The following is a 22049-nucleotide window of genomic DNA, read 5'->3' on the forward strand; positions in this document are numbered from 1 at the left end:
TCTTTATTGACATCACAAAAATACAAGTTGCAGACAGCACAATACAGTATGTAGGAGCAATAAACACAAAATATCGCTACGGAAGGAAGGAAGGAATAATCAAGAGTAAGCACCGAACCATAATATGGCTATATGGCAATGCAGAAGTAGAGGGAAAATATAGGCCGGGAGAAACAAGGAAATATCAAGAACAGTGGTAGGACAGAGGAGAAGAAGAGGACAGTAAGGAGAGAAAAATGCGAGACAAAAAGGCCCTTTTTAGTCGCCTCTTACGACAAGCAGGGGTACTGGGATATTGCTATGGAGAAAGCTTAAGGAAAGCATACGGTACTTAAGCTGATGAGACCACAGGACTAAGAATTACATCTAGATTCATTTTGCAGCAGCGAGCAACTCTTAGGGTGCGGCCAAACTTGCGCAAAACATGTGACCGAGAAGACGACACAAAACACCGGGTTAGAGCCGCTGTAATATCCGAGTCTGATGGTTGGAAGGGCCCCTGAGCTTCATTTCCTCTTGTCGGTCACATGTTTGGCTAAAGTGTGGCCCCACCGTAACCCAAAACATTCGATTTCAGGTGCTACCGATTGTCCTGTCCTTCCTTACTGGCTGAGCAGCGTGGTCAGGATCTCTGCACGAGCCTGCCAAAATATCATATACTCTTTTGAATAATATCTATCTATTGCCAGACGCCTTAATCCCGTTAGGGGTGGCCACAAGCAAATCGCCTCCACGTCGCCCCGTCCCCCGCCATTTCACTGCCCTGCTCCCAGCTCATCCCTGCTCTCTCATATACCTCACACAGATCCGTTCGAGCAGCTGCTGCGAAAAGACGTCTCTCCCAGCAGCAACTTCTTGCACAAAACTCTACGGACATTGCTACCCCGGTTTCACTTACTCTGACCACGCCACCTCGAGACCCAGTAGAACCGTATTTCACAAAACTCTACGGACATTGCTATCACGGATTCACTTACTCTGAACACACTACCTCCCGACCCTGCATTATCACCATCGTCTCTACCAAGATTTCCTTCACCTCGACTGCAGATATACACTGCCTCTCTCGGCGGGTGTATACTGCAGTTGACACCCTACCCTCAAGGCAAATACCTGGTGCAGCTGGACGGCAGTGGGCGAGCCGCCCTCAGAAATCGTCGTCACCTATGCCCTTACGATGAGTCAAGGGAACAGATACCCACCACGCACATTAAGGATGGTCCCCATTGGGAGGCTGACCACAGGGGGGAGGCCCCTCAGCCTCTCCCTACCCTAGAGAGGCTGCAGCATGCTAGGCGCGCCCCAAGACACCTAGAAAACCATGTACCGTGACATTGCAGTGTTGTGTACCCCTGAACATGTCAAGGTGTTTTGTAATGTGTATGACCTTGTTGCACTTTTACCATATTACCAGAGCAATGGTTGCTCCTGCACATGCAACTGATTTCCTTATTGATGCAATTATGCCACTCTAAAGTCAGAATGTATGTGACATGTAAATTTTGCCACTCTTGTGTCATGTAATGCCTAGTCTCAAGTCATGATGAGTGTCAGTACCTGCCCATTGCTTTGTTGTTGCATGACCTTCCTCCACCTCGATTAATGTGCTTTATATCAATACTGCACTAGGTTCAGAGTTCTCTGCAATGGAGGGGGGGGGGGGTTGGAGTTTGAATTCACGTGGGAAGTTTCCCATCACCGCCCGTGCCTGGGGCTTGCTTGGCGCGGGCAGGCAGTCTGCCTCAGGCCATTATAGAGGGAGGTGACGCCCTTGCCTGTACATATTAGAATAAATCTCAAGCTGGCCTCGCTGTTTCCACCTCCCTCCACATACTCCTTGTCAACCTTTTTCTGTGACAGAACTCCACCAATACCATGGTCACTAGAATCACAGTTCAAGATAAGTGGCTGACTCTGATCAGAGTAGAGCTTCCTTAAAAGCAGAGTACCACTACACAAAGTGGGTGGATGATGGGCGCCCCCGAGGACCAGCAAAATAATTCTGACCGGGATAAAAAAAAAAAAAAAAAAAGTTTTTAATTGCACCAAAAACTCAATTTCCGCATCTTTTTGACCCGACAAAATCTTACACAGGAGTAACCTTCTGTGTTTAACATTTTACTGCTCAATAATTCATGTAGTGAGAGGGATCCTGAGATAGATAGATAAACAGATAGAGAGGCAGACAGACAGACAGATGGAGATACGGTACATACGGTGGCTAATGAGACACATCTACATACGATATATCTTTTAATATAACTACATATAAGATATATCTGTTAATATACAGTAACTACACATTAGTAGTGCTGAGTTTAGGTGACACTACACTGAATATGGATCCAAGGTGTGTGATGCAACCTTGGGAACTGATATGTTTTCTTTATTCTCTCTCTCTCTCTCTCTCTCTCTCTCTCTCTCTCTCTCTCTCTCTCTCTCTCTCTCTCTCTCTCTCTCACACACACACACACACACAACTTCCCTCTCGCCTTCCCTCTTACTCCTTCCTCTTCACGCTCTGCCTCTCCTCAATGACCACCCTGTAAGGCTTCGGCGTATTCATAACTAACGCATCAGAGTCTCTCTCCGTCACCAGCGTCTCTCCCTGCGCCGGTGAGAAGGTGAAATTCTGCAACAACGCCGTCATAAACACAAAGATCTCTACCTTGGCCAAACCTTCCCCCACGCACACCCTACGACCTGTGGATAAGGGGCTGGAATAAGGGTTGGTATGGGTCGGAATAATGGCTAGATTAAGGGCTGGGAGAAAAGCTGGAATAAGGGCTGGAATAAGAACTGGTGTGGGCTGGAATAAGAGCTGGTGTGTACTGGAATAAGAACTGGTGTGGACTGGAATAAGGTCTGGTGTGGACTGGAATAAGAACCGGGATAATGATAGTGAATGATAATAAGACTATAATCCTTTCACTCTGCGTTAGCTTGGCCTAAAATTGCAATCCCTCCACCTTGAATCCTGAGTTTTAACGTTAGATAGCATAAGAGAATGCTAGTCATGAAGAAGTGCTGTGGAGAGGAGGGAGAACCATAACATTGTCTAGCCTCTGAACTACATGAAATCTGTCTATCTATATACCTATGCTGCTTCTCCTGTGAAAGGGAGGTAACCAAGACTGAACGACACACTCCCAATTTACTCATTAACACAAACACATTCATTCGCATCTTAGCCCCAAAGGGAGAAGGGACAGATCCTCACCGTACCACACTGCACAAGGGTCAACTGTGCAGTGCCGTCAGCGACATCTTCAGCATGGTCCGACAGTAGAGCTGGTTTACCCCTGCCGCATCTTAGTGGACCCATCCCCTTACCCACACCTGACCTGATAAGCTGATCAGACCAAATACAGGAGAATATCACCCCCAGGGCTGCATCATAATTTGTTCATTCACAATCTCTCTCCAATCATTTCTATCTCGTCACACTGTCCATCCATCCCTTTTGTGATCTTCCTCTCAGACTTACACATCTCATATCCGATCCAATTATTTTTTTTCACCAATCACTCATCATCCATTCTCTCCACATGCCCAAACCATCACAACACCCTCTGCTCAACGCGATCAGCCATCTCCCGCACAACTCCAGTTCTCTTTTGCACTTCATCATTTCCCACTCGATACATACGCATCACTCCACACATACTCCTCAGACACCTCATCTCCAACACATTCAAACTTTTCCTCCTTGCTACACCCATATTCCATGTTTCAGCCACATATAATGCAGTTGGTACCATAATATCCATCCATCTAAGCAAACAACATCTAAACATTTTTTTTTTTCATTCCTCCCAGCACCTTTCCTACGTCATTCATTCTACACTTCACTTCTGCATCTATTCTCCCATCCATAGGAACATGTGACCCTAAACTCTTAAAACACTCTACCTCCTCAAGCAACTCACCATTCAAAACTATGTTCCTTCTCCTACCATCTACCAACCTCGTACAAATCATCACTTTACCCTTATTTTCACTTACTCTCAATTTCCTCCTTTCACACACCCTCCCAAACTCCTCTGCCAACTGTCTCAATCTCTCCTCTAAATCAGCCACCAGTGCAGTATCATCCGCAAACAGCAGCTGATTCAGATTCCACTCAATACCATCAACATTCACCAGACTCAAGCCTCCACCTAACACTCTTAGCATTCACCCCCCTTACAACACTATCCATATGAATACTAAACAACCACGGAGACATCACACATTCCTGCCACAGCTCCTCTCTCATGGGAAACCAATCACTCACCATATTTCCCACTCTTACACATGCTCTACTATTTACATAAAATCTTTTCACTCCTTTTTGCAATTAAGCATCAAGTCCATACGATCTTAAAACAGTCCACAAAGACTCCTCATCAGTTCTATCATACGCCTTCTCTAAATCCATGAACACCCAAAACACATCCTTACCTATCGCTAAATACTTTTCACACACCTGTCTCACAGCAAACACCTGATCCACGCATCTCCTCCCTCTCCTAAAGCCACACAGCATCATCATCAATCACTCACTCTGTACCCTCTCTAACTCTCATAATTAGCACTCTACCATACACCTTACCTACTCTATACTCGGCCTAAGAAGTGACGGCGGAGTATCCAGAAGTTTTCGCGCAGGGATAATGCACATACCCTTCCTTATATCTCTACGAGGTGAAACCTAACACGTAAAACTGTTACATAAAACAATAAATCAATGCCAAAGTACCTGTACATTTCAAAATTGTAGGAAGCAGTTCGTTAGTTACGATAATAGGAAATCCTAAACGGAACTAATTGAAATCTCACAACTATCGCTCAGGGACAGTCAGGAATAATTTGTGGAGTTCAAATCTAGTATGGTAACATGCAATAATTTTTTAGAGCGTAAGACTGAACAAAAGGGAGCTTCAGTAAACAATGAAAATTAACAATTATTATTCATAAAATAATTTCCGGTACAATACTAGGGAATAATTTAAAGTCATATATTTCCGTTTCCAATGTCTCCATGGACGACGACAGCAAGCGGTAAGGTGGCGGAAGCCAGTAAGCTATTTTAAATGTTTCGATCAACACGCACGAAAGCAGATAACATTTACTCAAATTCATGCAGTCATTACGCTGCCTTTGGCCAGTTTTCCATTAAGATAAATCTCTGGATTATGAAATATAACCCAGAGGGCTATCGGCGAGAGAAATTAGAAAATAAAAAATCGAAATTTGCCTCGAGTCAGAGCTCCTCGGAGAATGCTAACTTCTGTCGTAGTCTGATATCCTCAGTGCATAATCGATTAGCAAGAGTAATAAAATGCAGAGGTCCATAAACAAATCATTGAGTTCAAAACTTCCAAATCAGCATTTTCTATTCAGCAGGACATTAAGATTTATTTAAGAGAGATATGAAGATTAAACGATGGAGTAAATAGTGCGTGCTTTTGCATTGCATGAGTTTATGAACTCATGTTTTGGTCCTGTTTGTTGCCTAGTGTAAGAGAAAAAGACAGAATCTGTCATACCTCCTTACAACTAAAAATAATTGCACCATTTGGGAATAAGGTTGCTAATTATAATTATAATTGGCAAGAGGAAGGCGGATTAAAAGGCAGTATGGTCTTGCTGCCACCGCAGGTAGGGCATCATTACGAAGAAAAATTTCATTGTTATGGCGTCCTTATTGTTGCTGTATCATCACCATAGCATTTGAAAATAAGGGAGTGTATTGCAGTCACAAGAATTTTCATTCACTGGTCTTCAAAACCATAGCATCTGTATTTGAAATCCTGGGAAACAAATAAATCAGGAACACGGAGTTATAGGCCTACTGCCCACCGTGCGCGTAGCAATACATTTCACATTCACTCGATTCTTCTGAATTCTCTACACTCTGGCTTCGGCTTTCCTGTCATTCTCTGACTAAATATATCTGTGCTGTTTACTTATCTCCTAATTCTACTATCAAAATTCTTTGACTATCTTACTTCTACGATGGAACACATTCTATCCATTTCTCCTTTCTTTGAAATCTCCATTCTTGGAGCTTTCAATGTTCACCACCACCTTTGGCTCTCCTCTCCTTTCACTGATCCACCTGGTGAACAAGCCTACACCTTTTCTATCCTTATTGACCTAGAGCAGCTTGTACAGCACCCTACCCGTATCCCTGACCGCCTTGGAGAGAGCTCCAACATACTTGATCTCTTCCTTACAACTAATCCTTCTGCTTACACTGTTAATCTTGTCTCTCCGTTGGGCTCCTCTGATCATAACCTTATCACTTTAACCTGTCCTATCGCTCCGGTACGGCCTGCGGACCCTACAAAAAAACGTCGTCTATTGCACTTTGGAGCTGCGGATTGGGAGGCCCTCAGGCAGTACTTCTTTGATTTTCCCTGGAATGATTATTGCTTCCATGGCCGTGAGCCATCTGGGTGTGCCTTGCGCATTACGGACGTTATTCTCTCGGGCATGGAAGCATACATTCCTTTCTCATATCCTTTGACTAACGCAAGAAAACCTTGGTTTAATCACGCTTGTTCTAATGCTGTCCGCAACAAGGAGAGGGCCTATAAAAGGTACCGGAGCCAACCCACTCCTGAATCACATCTTTTATACCTTTCTGCCCAGAGTCGTGCTAAGTCTGTTCTTCGCTCTGCTAAAAATAATCTCATCCGTACAAAATGCTCTCAACTCTCCAACTCGAATTCTTCCCGCTCCTTCTGGCACCTTGCCAAAAACCTTTCTAAGAACTTTACCTCATCATCCTTCCCTCCTCTTTTCTACTCTGATGGCTCTGTAGCTATTTCTTCTACTGATAAAGCAGATTTTCCTGATCTTTCACTGCATTCCACTCATCATTCAATTTCTCCTGATACTCTATAATTTTTTCTCTTTTATCCAACTCACTCTCTTTCAAAACCACCCGGCCACACCAAACTCTCCTAGTTCTCACCATCTTCTACCTACTCTCAACTTTCCCTCCACCAGATAGTGGTCAGACACACCTCCACCCTCCCCTCCCAAAACTCTCTCATTCGACAATCTTCCTCCTACACTCCAGGACACAGCCACATAGTCCATCAATACACTGTCAACAACCCTTCCACTCTCCTGTCTCACCCATGTATACTTCTCAAGTATTTCCAGTCACCATCTCTCTCTCAACACACATCCGTATCATTCGTTCCCCATTTACATTTCTTCCAGGCACACCATGCATACCAACTACACCTTCGCCTGCTACATTTCTCACTTTAGCATTCAGATCCCTCATCATTACCACATTCACATTCGCTCCCAAATTCTGCAGATACTCATCAACATCACTCCAGAAAGACTCCTTCTCTTCTTCATATGCTACTCACAAATACCCACAACTCACGTTCAAATTTCGCTTTCAACCACATCAGTCTTGATGACACCTCCATCCATTCAGTTACACTCTGCTGCACATCCGGGCTCACTAACACTGCAAGAAATAAGCTGCAAAAAAATGAAAAAAAAAAAAAAAAAAAATCTGGCAAAGTTAAAGTAAAAATAGCATAGTGTCAATAAAGATCAATGATAATGATGACGATGATAATGATGACTATTTTCTTTGCCTTTTCTTTCCATTTCATCAACTTACCAATTCCAAATGGCACAAACCCCTCCCTCCTGTTGTTAAATGAGACGTCTGGGTTGAGGAAGTGGTCTGGGTTGAATTCGTTTGGTTGGTCCCAGAACTGAGAGTCTTTGTGGCAGAACTCCAAGTGAGGAACAACCACTGTGCCCTGGTAATATAATAATAGTAATAATAATCTATCTATCTATATACCTAGGCTGCTTCCCCCAAGGAAAGGGAGGTAGCCGAGACAGGACGACACACTCCCCATTTACACATCCATTCAAACACATTCATTCGCATCTTAGCCCCAAAGGGGAGAACGGACAGATCCTCACCACACAACACAGCACAAGGGTCAACTGCGCAATGTAATCGGTGACATCTGCAGCAGAGCCCGACAGCAGAGCTGGTTTACCCCTGCCACATCATAACAGACCCATCCCCTTACCCGCACCTGACCTGACTAGCTGATCAGACCAAATGCGGGAGAATATCCCCTCAGGGCTGCGTCATCACTTATTCATTCACAATTTCTCTCCATTTATTTCTGTCACCACAGCCAATCTTCCTTGCTCAACAGACATCCCTCGCGCACCCAGCGCTCTCTTCACACTGTCCATCCATCCTACAATATTCGTGGTCTTCCTCTCAGCCTTACACCTCTCACATCAGATCTAGTTATCTTTTTCACCAATCACTCATTATCCATTCTCTCCATATGCCCAAATCATCACAACACCCTCTGCTCAACTCTACCAGCCATCTCCCGAACAACTCCAGTTCTCCTTCGCACTTCATCATTTGCACTCGATCCATATGCGTCACTCCACACATACTTCTCAGACACCTCATCTCCATTACATTCAAACTTTTCGTCTCTGCTACACCCATACAGGTTATACCATGTTTCAGCCCCATATAATGCAGTTGGTACAACAACACCCTCATACAGCCTTCTCTTTACATCCATTCTAAGCGAACGACATCTAAACACTTTTTTCATTCCTCCCAGCACCTTTCCTACTTCATTTATTCTAAACTTCACTTCTGCATCTATTCTTCCATCCACAGCAACATGTGACCCTAGATATTTAAAACACTCTACCTCCAAAAGCAACTCGCCATTCAAAACTATATTCATCCCCCTACCATCTACCAACCTCGTACACTTCATCACTTTACTCTTATACTCATTTCCTTTCAATTTCCTCCTTTCACACACCCTTCCAAACTCCTCTACCAACTGTCTCAATCTCTCCTCTGAATCAGCCACCAGTGCAGTATCATCTGCAAACACACATCGCTATCATTCGTTCCCCATTTTCATTTCTTCCAGGCACACAATGCATACCAACTACACCTTCAACTGCTACATTTCCCACTCTAATAATAATAATAACTAGAGGATCCCCCCAAAGAGGGAATCACACCCGCCACGAGCCGATCCATATCTAGCACAGCTCGCGATGTGCCTTTCACCTACCTTCACCAATGTCGAACTCATTCGAGATTTTCATGCCTATTACACACGTATAAAATTTTGTGATGATACTGTATCTTGAGTGACTGCGATGTTATCGTGCTAACACACACACACACACACACACACACACACACACACACAGAGTCAGTCATACACTTTACACACAGACGAACTGAAAACAATAGCAGCATCACTAATAATAATAATGTGGATACTGTGTATTTTCAAAGATTTTTCCTTATATTCTTAACTACTTTAATAACTTGAATTCGAATTTTTTTACTTGTTCTTTCTAATTTTCTTCCTGGCTGTTTTAAGAGGCTTCGGATATTTTGCAACATTTGTTTCTCACTGATTTGTTCTGTACAGAGTACCTCAATAACCACTTCTGTGTTATTACTGTGATATCGAAATTATATAAACAGCATACAATACAGTATAGTGTTCAAGGCATGGTAAGCATGATAAATCGCTTAGGGAGAGGTACTACGGAACCTCCTAGAATCTGGGTCTCATGAATTCGAATCACAGACACCAACCTTGGGAATGAGGTACCCGTTCAGCATTGTGTCTGCAGAGGCGACGTGAGCGGTGCCAAAAGGTGACAGAGAGACAATACGGTGCACCTCATGAATCACTGCCTCCAGGTACGGTAGTCTGGGGAGAGAGAGCAAGAAGCGTACATGAGACAGAGAGAGAGAGAGAATAATTGTACCACCAAAATACATGTACTTTCATGGCACTGTGGTGGTCATATGGAAAGTTGGAACCGGGAATCTTATGAGTGACAGACAGACAGTGATATTCTACCACCAAACTCTCTTACTTGTTCCTCTCGCAGTAGAAGAGAAGGCTGTCTCTCGGGACCTCTTGATCAATTTCCCTCTGGACCCTGGCCTGCACCTCCGGGTACTTGGCTAAATACAAGATGGCCCAGCGCACAATGGATAAGGTGGTGTCAGTCCCGGCGACCAGTAAGTTGATAATCATAGCACACAAATCCTGCTCTGAAAAATATGAAAAGATTAAGTAGCAATTTGAATGTAAGCAGAATTTGAATGTCAACAGAATATTCAGGAACTGCCCAGAGGAGGTTATATTGGTCTCAGCTTGGGCAGACTAAACAACTGATTATCATAACACCTAAATCCAACACTGAAAAGTATGAAATAGATAACCAGTGACTTAAATGTAGCTGGAATATTCTGGTACTGCCCAGTGCGGAGTGAATATGGTAGTCTCAATCCCGGCAAACAGTAAATCGATAACCATAAAACCCAAATCCAACTCTGAAAAATGTGAAATGGATAACTGGTGGTTTGAATGTAGGCAGAATATTCTGGCACTGTTCAGAGGAAAGTTGCCCATCTTTTCGTCGGTTGAGCAAGCTGCCTAAGACCTCTTCCCAAGCAACTTATTTTGCTTATTACTCTTTGTGTTTCTCTTTTGCGTCACTTAAGTCTTCCAAATACCACCATACTCAGCATAATTAACATACAAATTGATGTAGACCAGCCGTATCCAAAAATAATTCACTAACAATGAGGTGCCAGGGAGCATCCTTAACCAACGAGAATACTGATCTGGATATGGTGGTGTTGATCCCAGCAAACCGCAAGTTAATTTTTTACATGCAAATCCAATAATGAAAAAGGCAATTTGAAGTGAGAAAATTATTTATCTGGAATTTGAGCCTAGCTAAAGTATTACACTTGGCAAAATCTAAGATGTCCAGGTGCAGTGTGGATATCATAGCCTTGAGCCCAGCAAATAGTAAGTCACTCATCATTACATGTACATTTCTGAAGATGTAATAAATAAATAAATAAAAGTTTGGCTCCGTTAAGATCAAAACTATTTAAGCTGACCTTGCTGTGTGACACTGACCTGTTACACTGATCTTTAACTGATTATAAAACTGAATCCACTTATTCTTACCATATCCTCAACCCTTCCACAAAGTTTGGTCTAAACAAAATAAAAATGATTTAAGTGGACCTTACCCTGTGACCTTGACCTTTGACCTATCATTAAGGGGTTATATATGTACCATCTTTTATATTGTTCAGGGAGAGGCTTAGATGCCCCCTAATCCACATAGAATAATGGCTTTAACCTCACCTGTGTAGGGAGCATCAGTGGTCTCACTCTTAAATAAATCACTCAGGGAGACGTGTCACGAAGCCTCCTTTGGGACTTAATCTCACCTGTGTATGGGGCGTCCATGGCCTCACCTTTGAATAAATCACTTAGGAGATGGTGTCACGACGCCTCCTGTGGGACTTAATCTCACCTGTGTATGGAGCGTCCGTGGCCTTCCCCTTGTTGTGGTCCATCTGAATCAGGTACTGGTCTATGAGGTCTCTGGGGTGAGACGGGTCCAGTGTGTCCTTGTGATCCTTCAACACTTCCTGCAACACCACACCATGCCCTGAGCTGCCTGTCCTTGTTAATATGGCCTTGAGTTGCCTGTCCTCGTTAACCCTATCAGGTTTTTGGGCCGGGCAGATTATGTCTGTGCCAGAATCAGCCACTCATGCTGATCCACATCTTCGCAGCCTGATATTATACTTTGATCGCTCTGTGTAAATACACTTTTCATGATAGAATGTTGGTTTTTGTGTCATTTTAAAGCTGAATAGTTGTACTTTATCGATGTATGTTAAAAAAAAGGGAGAACAAAGAAATTAAAATGTCAAAATGATGATTTGAAGTTAGGCAAAAAACAAAAATTTTATACCTTGCCATAGAAAAATATTCGGCAAAAAATAATGAGTAAAGATATATAAATTTGGCTCAAACCAAGCAAAAGTACAATAAATTACCTATACAATGATATAGAGATTATGGTAATTTTTGCATTTCATTGTGCAGTAAAGAAAAAGGAAAGAGATGCACAATTTTATTTTAGTCTCATCCGCATATTCGCTTCGCGATGTTTTTGTTTGATCGATCAGTGTAAATACACATTTTATGATAGGATGCTGGTTGTGGTGTTATTTTGAAGCTGAATAGTTATCCTTTATCGTAGTATGTTCATAAAAGGAAAACAAAGAAAATAAAGTCAAAGTGGCGAGTTGAAGTTAGGCAAAAACCAACAATTTTATACCTTGCTGAAGAAAAATATTCACCAAGAATAAAGTTATAAAGAAACAAAGCCATGAGTCAGACCAGCTGTGCAGTATCGCCACACACAGAGCAACCATTCCGTGACATCGTGCTCGAGCCTCTTTGTTGTGATGCGTAAATGCGATTTATGGTGAATATTTTACAAAAGTTTCTTAAACTGACGATTAAAAGCGCCATCCGAATCTCTGAGGTTGGATTTGAAATGACGATCGAAATAGTCATTTGAATCTCAAAGCGTTAATATGACCTTGAGTTGCCTGTCCATGTTAATATGACCTTGAATTGCCTGTCTTTGTTAATATGTCCTTTCCAACTTGGTCCAGAGTTTCATCCTTTCTAATTTATTTCTCATAGTTCAGTGGCAGAAAAAGACAATGTTGCAACGCCACATCCTGTCCATACCATGTCTTCGTCACAAGAAGAAGACGAAGAGGAGGAGGAGGAAGCATCAGAAGAGAAATAAGAACAGAAGAAGACGAATGCTAATCACTGCTACTTTTATTACAATTAAATGTAACTTGTAACTAGCTGTGGCATTTTACTGTACACAGATAACACACTGCCACACCCACATCAGCAGACTGTGCCTTTCCCACAACGTATAGAATTGACATGGAAGATGTAATATATAGGGGATCCAGTACAAGTGGAAATGTTGCATGGGAGGTAGACACAGAGCTTCAATTCTTTATTCATTTTTACGTTTTGGGCTACACTTCCTGAAGATGGGTTCTGTGTAGCCCGAAACGTTCTTTTCTCAATGGGTTTGGGCTACACTCCCTGGGTTCTGTGTAGCCCGAAGCGTTAGAGAAAGGAGAGTTCAAACTCAAACCCGTATCTCCCACCAAGAGGCGCAATATATAGCCGACCCTCATGTATACTTACGGAAACTATAACCAGGCATCTCTCCACACATCGCTGAAGTTTATCGTAGCCCAGTTTTCTCTTGAGGAAGGGAGGGGCTACTTTACCAAGCCAAGGGAAGATGTTGAAGAGGTAGACTCGACCTACAAGAGATTTGCTGGTGGAGCAGACTAACTCGATGGCTTCCTGTCCTCGCGGGTCGTCCATTTCGTAATGCACGTCTGGGAAAGGAGAGGAAGGGAGAAAACAGAAAAGAAATGAATGTGGGAACGTCAAAGATGAAGTGGAGCAAGAGCAGAGCAGAAGGAAAGTTGAAGGAATAAAAACAGTGTGGAAGTAAAGCTTGATGAGAGAATGATGGACCAAGAATATGGAAGAACAGCTAAGAGATATGATGATGATGATAATGATGATGATGAGGAGGAGGCGGAAGAGAGGGAGGAACACGACCCTGCAGGCAGTTCCTGGTGAAGCACACTATTACTACTCGTATACTAACACAGCTTCTGCTGCTGCTGCTGCTGCTGTTACAACTACTACTACTACTACTACCATCATAGGTACTGCTACTATTACCACCATCACTACTACTACGGCACCACTGCCACTGCTATTGTCATACAGTACTGCATATTTGCCAGACCCTGTTAGCAGCAGGGGCCAACTACAGTCACTCTTGTCTCTGTCATTTAAGGTCTCTTAGTCACTTAACCTGCTGTATCGGAACAGAGAATTATTCCAGAGTAGAGCACCCTGGACGGCTCCAGCATCCTTCTCTGTGTCTAACAAGATGCTTAGCGACGATAACCTATTCATACCTTTGTTTAAGGTCTTTTGGAGACCTTTTTAGGCCTTGTTCATCCTGCAACAGTCAACCCAGTGCTTGTCAACCAGACTGCACCTGTATTGTCACAGTGTAAGACTAGAACTCTTACGTGAATCGTGTTCAGACCTTCCAGGAGTATAGTTTATGTTAAATAGAAATATTGCATACATGTCACAAAAACATATGACTAAAAAAAACATGTAACTTAACAGAAGCAATTGCTTTTCAGCTTGGCAACGTCTGGGCCTGACTACTCTCGGTCTGCTTATGGACTGGAGGAGGGGTTTATGTGGCCACTCCGACCTCCCTCAGTCCTTCCCCAAATTTCTCAAAGTTCTCATTGACACGTAGTTTTGTCATGTCTTTTAGAGGGTCCAGCAAATACAGTGCACATTGTTCTAGTGTTAAACTCACCACCGACCAACTTCCACACCACATTCAGTATGGCCACCCCCAGAGACAGAGGGAGTGGTTGTTCCTTGCCCGTGTGCTTCATATAGTCTTGCACCAGACACCCTGCCTCCCTCTGTATCACCTCCTCGAAGCAAGTCTTCCCCATGCCCAGGTCCCGAAGCTGATGAAGGGCAAAGCGACGATTCTTCTGCCACAGGGCCCCATTGCTGAAGATTATGCCTGCAGTAGAGGATGTGAGTTTAGTTGTATATATATTCATCTATCTATGTCCATCTATCTATCTGTCTGTCTGTCTGTCTGAATGTCTGTCTGTCTGCCCGTTTCTCTCTCTCTCTCTCTCTCTCTCTCTCTCTATCTCTATCTCTATCTATCTATCTATCTATCTATCTATCTATCTGCCTGCCTGTCTATCTGTCCTTTCTCTCTCTCTCTCTCTTGCTAGCTAGCTAGCTGCCTGTCTGTCTGCCTGTCTGTCTGTCCATTTGTTTGCCTGTATCTCTCTCTCTCTCTCTCTCTCTCTCTCTCTCTCTCTCTCTCTCTCTCTCTCTCTCTCTCTTTCTCTCACCCAGCATGGAGCCACTGCCGATTGCACCGTAGGTATGGAAGTCTGGCCTGTCTGACAACTTCAGCTTTGCCATCGCTCTCTTGATGACCTCATAGTTGCACAAGAAGACGTTGACCCGACTGCCAATGCGCCATCTGCGGGAGACAGTGAGTGACCAGCTGTGTGGAGAGGAAATTATTGGCCAGCTGTGTGGAGAGGAAACTTTTGAATGACCAGCTGTGTGGAGAGGAAACTATTGAATGACCAGCTGTGTGGAGAGGAAACTATTGAGTGACCAGCTGTGTGGAGAGATCATATTGAATTGGCTTGTTCCTGACCATAATGCCCATCGCTTGGATTTATTCTTGACAAATAATCCAGATCAATATCGGATAGAGGTACTGTCACCACTTGGATCCTCTGACCACAATCCCATCAAAGCCTCATTAGTTAACCCTCCCACACCTCCCCGTTCTGAACCTGTCAGGGTGACCCGATGGCACTTTGATAGGGCAGACTGGGATGGATTTAGAAATTATCTTGCTGACATTCCATGGCAGTCTTTCTTCTCTAGTGATCCCAATTCTACTCAGTCCCACATTTGTGACTTAATACTAGCTGGTATGGACTTATTCATACCAAGTCAACAGTTCACTAAAAGATCTAACTCTCGAAAAATGGTTTGATGGCAACAGTGCCAGAGCAACAGCCCAAAAGTCATTAGCATAATTCTTACTTGATATAAAAAACATCTGAATCACTCTCCCAATTTAAAATTGCTAGAAATCATGCAAAAGCTGTATTAAATCTATCTAAATCAAACTTTCTTCAAAAGCAAGCATCAAAACTACTTAACAACCCTAATGACAATAGCATATTCTGGTCAACTCTTAACCCTGGAAAGGAAACTCTGTATTTCAGTAAAGTTAACAGAAACCCCGGGAGAATTTCTCCCGGTTTTGAAAAATAAAAAAAAAATACTTATGTACAAAATTATTTTATTTTGAAGATATACAACGAAAATAGAGCACAGAAAGAAGGACAAAAAGAACCTAAAAGACAATAATATTACAGGCACAATATAAAGAAATCAAAGAACAATTACAGGCACAAAGTGATGAACATAAAGAACGATATGACCAGCTTCAAGAGGCATTACAGGAGCAAAAGAGGGACGTACAACTGAGGATTCGAGGACAGCTAGATACTTTCATGAGAGAAATGAAGGAAGAACAGGAACAATAATTGAAGGAGGAGGTATACGCTGAGCTACAGGAGCAGAAGTACGAGGTAAGCAATAATGTGACCAAGTGCAAACAGCATGAAGAGAACCAGTTAAGTCGGTTAGTGAAGAAATAGTGACGGAGCGCAAACGGCCTGTGGACAACCAGCTGAAGATTAGTGAGGGAATAGTCATGGAGTGCAGACAGTATGCAGATAATCAGTTCAAGCATGTAGTCAACCATTTGAAGATACAGTAATTAATGAAGAAATTGAGGCTGTAGAGAAATAGTGCACTGCTGAGCCTCAGGTTAGTGTACAGGGAGCATATGAAAGGAATGGACAGTGTATGGTGAATTTTGACGGATCCCAAGCAACTAAAGGTATCAATACAGAGTTGAATAATCAGAATGCAGACGTTTTAAGTCCAGGCCTTAATTATGATGCCCCAGTTTTTAGGCCCCAAACCAGTGAAGTTCATGCCCATAATTGGGGTCCAATTAAAAAGAAACCTCAGGAATTTGATGATAGAGTATCTTGAGAAGCTTACCGTGCACAGTTTGAGTTACTTGTTGATCAAAATAGTTGGGATGATAGGAAGAAGGCAGTGCAGCTTGCTACTAGCCCTAAGGGTGCCGCAATGGAAATTCTGGGCCAGATGTCAGTAGAGGAGAGGAACACTAATCAGTCCTTAGTAGAAGTCCTGGAGTGCAGATATGGGACCATGTAACAGACTGAGGTTTACAGAGAAAGATTCCGAAACCATGTACAGGCTTGAGGTGAATCCCTACAGCAGCTTCCTCATCCCCTTGAGAGTATGGCATACAAGGCTTATCCTGGAGCAGCACCTAACCTGTTGGCTATTCTTCTGGGGGACCAGTTCATCGATGCTCTTGATAGTGCAGAACTGAACGTGCAAGTGAAGCAGGCACAACCCAGGCACAAGCATGTGAAGTGGAAAAATTTGAAGGAAGGTGCTGGTACTGTGAAGAGCCAGGACATAGGAAAGTGGATTGCAACAAGTGGATGAGAGAACAGGAGAAGACTGGAGGAGGTTGCTGGTTCTGTGAGAAACTGGGACACAAGATGGTGGAATGTTAAAAATGGAACAAGGGGCAAGAACTGAACAGTGCAAGGAAATCCTCGATTGCAACAAATGGGTGTTGGAAATGTGATGAGGTGTGACACTTCAGCTATGAGTGTGCAAAAGAGAAGGATGAGGGGAAATTAGTGAAGGCCGGTGACAAGAGGCAACAACCAGCCAGTTATTCCGAAGAAGTCCAACCACGGAGGAAATGCAGGAGAACCTTGATGAATAGTGTGTGATAAGACGGAGGAACAGCCGACAAGCAGTGTGGTAGGAATGGGAATCTTAGTAAGAAATGCAGCTGTACTGCAGTGAAAGGGCCAGCATCAGTTGAAGACGACCTGAAGATGATGCAGGTGGAGGATGCAGATTTACAACCAGTGCTAGAGTGGCTGCAGCGAAGTACAGTGCGACCATTTTGGGATGAAGTTTCCAGGATAAACCCTGCAACCAAGAGCTACTGGAGTCACTGGACTTTCTTCGTTTGAACAACGGACTTCTGGAGCGTCAGTGGGAGATACCTGATGGCCTCAAAAAGTACTGGCAACTGGTGGTTCCAAAGCAAAGGAGGTCTGGGATCTTCCATGAGTCTCATAACCAGATGACTAGTGGCCACCTGGGAGTGAAGATAACTCTACACTGGCTTGACAGAGGTTCTACTGGACTGGCATGCGCCAGGATGTTGAAGAGTGGTGTCGGGCCTGTGATGTATGCTGTGCCAAGAGGGGACCCAAGAAACGTGGTTGCACCTCTCTTCAGCTGTACCAAGTGGGTCCACCAATGGAAACAGTCACAGTGGACATTGCTGAACCTCTGCCACTCACTGAAAGAGGAAACCAGTATGTATGTGTCTCCAGGGACAACTTTACAAAGTGACCAGAATCCTATGCCATCCCTGATCAAGAGGCTGCGACTGTTGCTCAGGTGTTGGTTGACCAATTTTTTTGTCGTTTTGCGATGCCACAAGAGCTACATTCAGACCAGGGTAGAAACTTCGAGTCTGCTGTGTACTGTGAATGCTGCAAGTTACTGAAGATCAAGAAGACCAGGACAACCCCACCCACAGTCAGATGGGATGGTGGAGAAATATTCAACTGGATCCTGGGACAGAAACTGGCCAAGTACTGCACAGAGGGACAAACAGAATGGGACCAGAAATTACCTGCATTACTGGCTTCATATCAGTCTGCATCCCATGAGTCTACTGGCTACTTACCTGCAAGACTGATGTTGGGCCACCAGTTATGCTTACCTGTTGGCTTTTTAATGGGAAGATCACCTTGTGAAGAGCTGCCTACAGACACCTCCAATTATGCGAAGCATCTTCAGCAAAGGCTGACTGAGGTACATCATCAAGTGTGAGGAGCCCTTAAGTTTTCAGGAGAAGTGATGAAGATCAAGTATGATGCCAAGGCAAGTGAGGTGAACTTCAAGGATGGTGACAGAGTTTGGTTATACAATCTTCATCAAAAGAAGGGACAGTCACCGAAACTGCAAAGCCGATGGGATGGGCCTTACACTGTGCTGGACCGCCTATCAGATGTAGCGTACCAGATTCGGGAGGCAGGAAATCTCGCCCAAAGGTGGTGTACGTGAATTGTCTGCGGCAGTACCATGGGCCAGGACAGTACAACTGGGACGTCTCTTAGGATTTATGCTCTCTCACAGCCGAGGATATTGAGGAGAACCAAGGAGCTGAAGTACAAGAGGATGATGACAGTTTCCCAAGAGAAGAGGTGCATCAGGAAGAGGACCAAGACCTCCCTGGAGAAGAGGGCTGTATGGAGGAGTAGCATAGGAGAAGACCTGATAAGCCGAAAGATTATTTTATGTATCGTTAGATGTTACATTATGATTAATGTTTATATTTGTATATATTGTGTAGTTTTGTCGGGACAACAAAGGACTAGGGACGGGGGTAGTGTTAAAAAGTGGGATTTGCCAGTTAGGTAGTCGAGAATTTTCCCATACCGTTGTTCCGTTACAAGTCAGAGTTGCCACTTAGCATGCTGTTTGTGAGCGTAGTTATTTCATAAGTTTTACATTAGTTCTTATGCTCTTTTTCTCATTAATGTTTTATTTATGTGATTGTTCAATTATTTATTTTAATTTAAGTTTGTATGCTACATAACTTAGAGTCTTATGCAGTATAAAAAAAAACTCTGGCATGTTTTGGATGTCTTCAAGATGGTAACTGTTGCAACCATGCTCCCTCGGGAATAGATGAGAACTTTATAGTAAAGAACAATGCAAGCTTATATAAGGATGAGGAAGAGAGTTGAGTTCGTTCAGTCAGTTTTCAGTTCAGTTTGAATGTAGTGCAGTGCCAGTGATGTTTATATATCATCGGTACTTGTGAGAATAGTGAAGTGTTGTTGGCAAACAGTGTTGTGTTCTTGAACTTTTGTGTATCACTGGTACTTGTGAATAATAGTGAAATGTGGTCAAGCATTAAGTGAAATTATAGTCAATAGTGTTTATATAGCTCCAGTGCTTGTGAGGACAGTGGTGAAGATGGAAAGCATTAAGTGTAAACAACGTTGGGTCTGGTTAGCACTTGGATGGGTGACTGCCTGGGAACACCAGATGCTGTTGGCATCCCTACGTGTCAAGTGGGGTTGGTGGAGGATTAGTGCCCCTCCCTGTAAAACAATTAACTCTAAGCCCTTGGCCACCCCGTCTGGGATACATGGCGTCTGGCAATGAATGAATGAAAATTTGGAATATAAAGACAGTGAACTTAAGAAGCCAGAATTTTTTACGACGCCTGAGCTGATCTGGTGTCCTGTACACTGGTAGGCTGACCATAGGAAGAACAGCTCACTGGGCAACGTCTTCCCATACTGAACTACAGCTGTTGGGGCCTGTGGCAGTGTGGGATGGGGATATAACATATTCGTTTTCTTTCTTCCTTTCTTTATTCATTTTCTTTCTTTCAGCCTTTCTTTCATTCAAACGCCTGTTAACATGGATGTAGCTAGATAAACTGATAGATATGTAGGTAGACAGATAGATAGGAGAAGGAAGAGAACGAGGACAAAGAGAAGGATGAAGACTAGTAGGAGGAGCACGAACAGGAAGAGGACGAAGAGGAGGAGGAGGAAGAGAAGAGGAGGAGAAGGAAGATGATGGTGTATAGTGACTCACGTAATGATATCTCCGTAAATTGGCCTCAACTTCTTCACCTGCTCATCTAAACGAGTCGAGGAGTCTGGCAGCTTCCCCAGTATAGGAAGACCCCAGATGCCTGTGGGGGAGAGACATGTAGTTGTAGTAGTAGTAGTAGTAGTAGTAGTAGTAGTAGTACTAGTAGTAGTAGTGGTAGTAGTTGTGGTGGTAGTAGTAGTGGTAGTGGTAGTAGTGCTGGTGTTAGTAGTAGTAATAATAGTAGTTGTTATGCTAGGTGTTCTTAGGTCAACTCCTCGCCCTAAGAACACTAGCTGCTGAGCCAGGGTTCTCTTTCGAGACCGAAATTAGAATACACTACGAGAGGAACAGGACATAAATCTCTGGGCAAACAACCTTACATTATCTTAAATTCACAAACCACTAGATACAATGTAGATATATCAAAGGCATAATACACTGTCTGGGTTCAAAGTCAATCTCGGGACAGGAGGGTTTCTACAGGGCTGCTGAAGTCCTGGGCTCCTATAGGTGTCGGCTGGGTGTGGGAGGGGTCTCGTCAGGTGTGCCTTCCCTTAGAGGGCTCGGGACTGCTCTCAGGGTCTATGTTGTCATCTAGGGGCTGCTGGGCAGCGTGAAGAGGGGCCCTCGTCAAGCTGGGCCTCGGTGGGGTGTTCGATCCCTTGGGCGGGACCAAAAGAGGGAGAGGAGGTGCATTTGTCTGCGCCCACCCTGGAGAGAGGGTCATCATCCTTTTGGGCTGGGGAGGTCATGCCCCAGCGTCCGAGGGAGCCTTGTGGAGTATGAGGTCTGCGGTCTCCCTCGGGTTGGGTTGCCGTCAGGTGTGCGCTGTGACATCCTCTCCTCTGGAAGTCCGACAGCAGGTGGTCTCGCCTGGGTGCTGGCTAGGCTGCTCTCACTCCCAGGGTCATGATGGGGCCTTGCCAGACCTCCTTCAGACAGGGTAGTTCCTCCTGGGGGTTGCCTTTGTGTGGAGAACAGGAGGGGTGTCCCACTCGGCCACAGGAAGGGTGGGCTGAGCAAGGGATGTCTGAAGGGGAAGTCACAGAGGGCAAGAGACAGATGGTGGCTGATGTCTCCCTGACACAGCTATTGGGTCACTGAGGTCCCAAGGGCAACAGGGGTAGGGCAGCTGGTGGCCATCCCTCTCGTGTCGGAGCGGCTAATGGCCATCACCGGACCCTTCTTCTTAGCAGGACTGAGGACGAGGTGCAGCTAATGGCGTGGGTGGACAGGTGCAGCTAGTGGCAATCACCAAGGTCCTTTGAGGGGAGGCGCAGCTAGTGACTGTCGGCCATTTCCCGGCGAGGCTAGTGGCCATCAGCGGGCCCTTGTTCTCCAGGTAGACTGTTCGCTGAATGCGGCTAGAGGCCGTCACCTGGTCACTGGTGCGGCTAATGGCCATCACCAAGATCCTTGAAGGAGAGGGGACAGCAGAAACAGTGTGAATAGTGACAGCCACCTGCCTGCTGGTGCGGCTACTGGCCATCATCGAGGTCCAGCTCCCTGGGGCAGCTACAGGAGGAGAGTGCTTAGTGGCTAACTCTCCACTAGTGTGACTAGTGGCCATCACTGGTCCTTGTGGTAGGGGCGGATGCAGCTAATAAGTGGCTACAGGCCGTCACTCAGGCACTGTCTGGGACTGAGAATTCAGCCCCATCCAGAACCTACCGAGGGCTGGTCTGGCTGGAGGGTAATGCCTTAGCACTGACTACT

The 22049-nt window shown here is 44.3% G+C and overlaps 1 protein-coding gene across 1 annotated transcript; it reads right to left on the bottom strand.

Moving 5' to 3' along the window:
• Positions 1–1695: 1695 nt before the first annotated feature.
• On the bottom strand, positions 1696–21060 carry LOC145390237 (cytochrome P450 2L1-like). The gene is made up of 11 exons (XM_080265229.1): positions 20904–21060; positions 20334–20433; positions 14900–15033; positions 14335–14553; positions 13116–13315; positions 11408–11512; positions 9928–10103; positions 9641–9758; positions 7640–7784; positions 2505–2703; positions 1696–1882 (listed from the first exon to the last, which is right to left on the bottom strand). Exons 1-11 carry the CDS (start codon positions 21058–21060, stop codon positions 1696–1698), a joined length of 1740 nt encoding a protein of 579 aa, XP_080121355.1.
• Between the last annotated feature and the right edge of the window lie 989 nt (positions 21061–22049).

The sequence above is a fragment of the Coenobita brevimanus genome, unplaced genomic scaffold (assembly GCF_032717465.1).
Source record: "Coenobita brevimanus isolate Jiangsu-jjx unplaced genomic scaffold, ASM3271746v2 jjx.HiC_scaffold_3696, whole genome shotgun sequence".
NCBI lineage: Eukaryota > Metazoa > Arthropoda > Malacostraca > Decapoda > Coenobitidae > Coenobita > Coenobita brevimanus.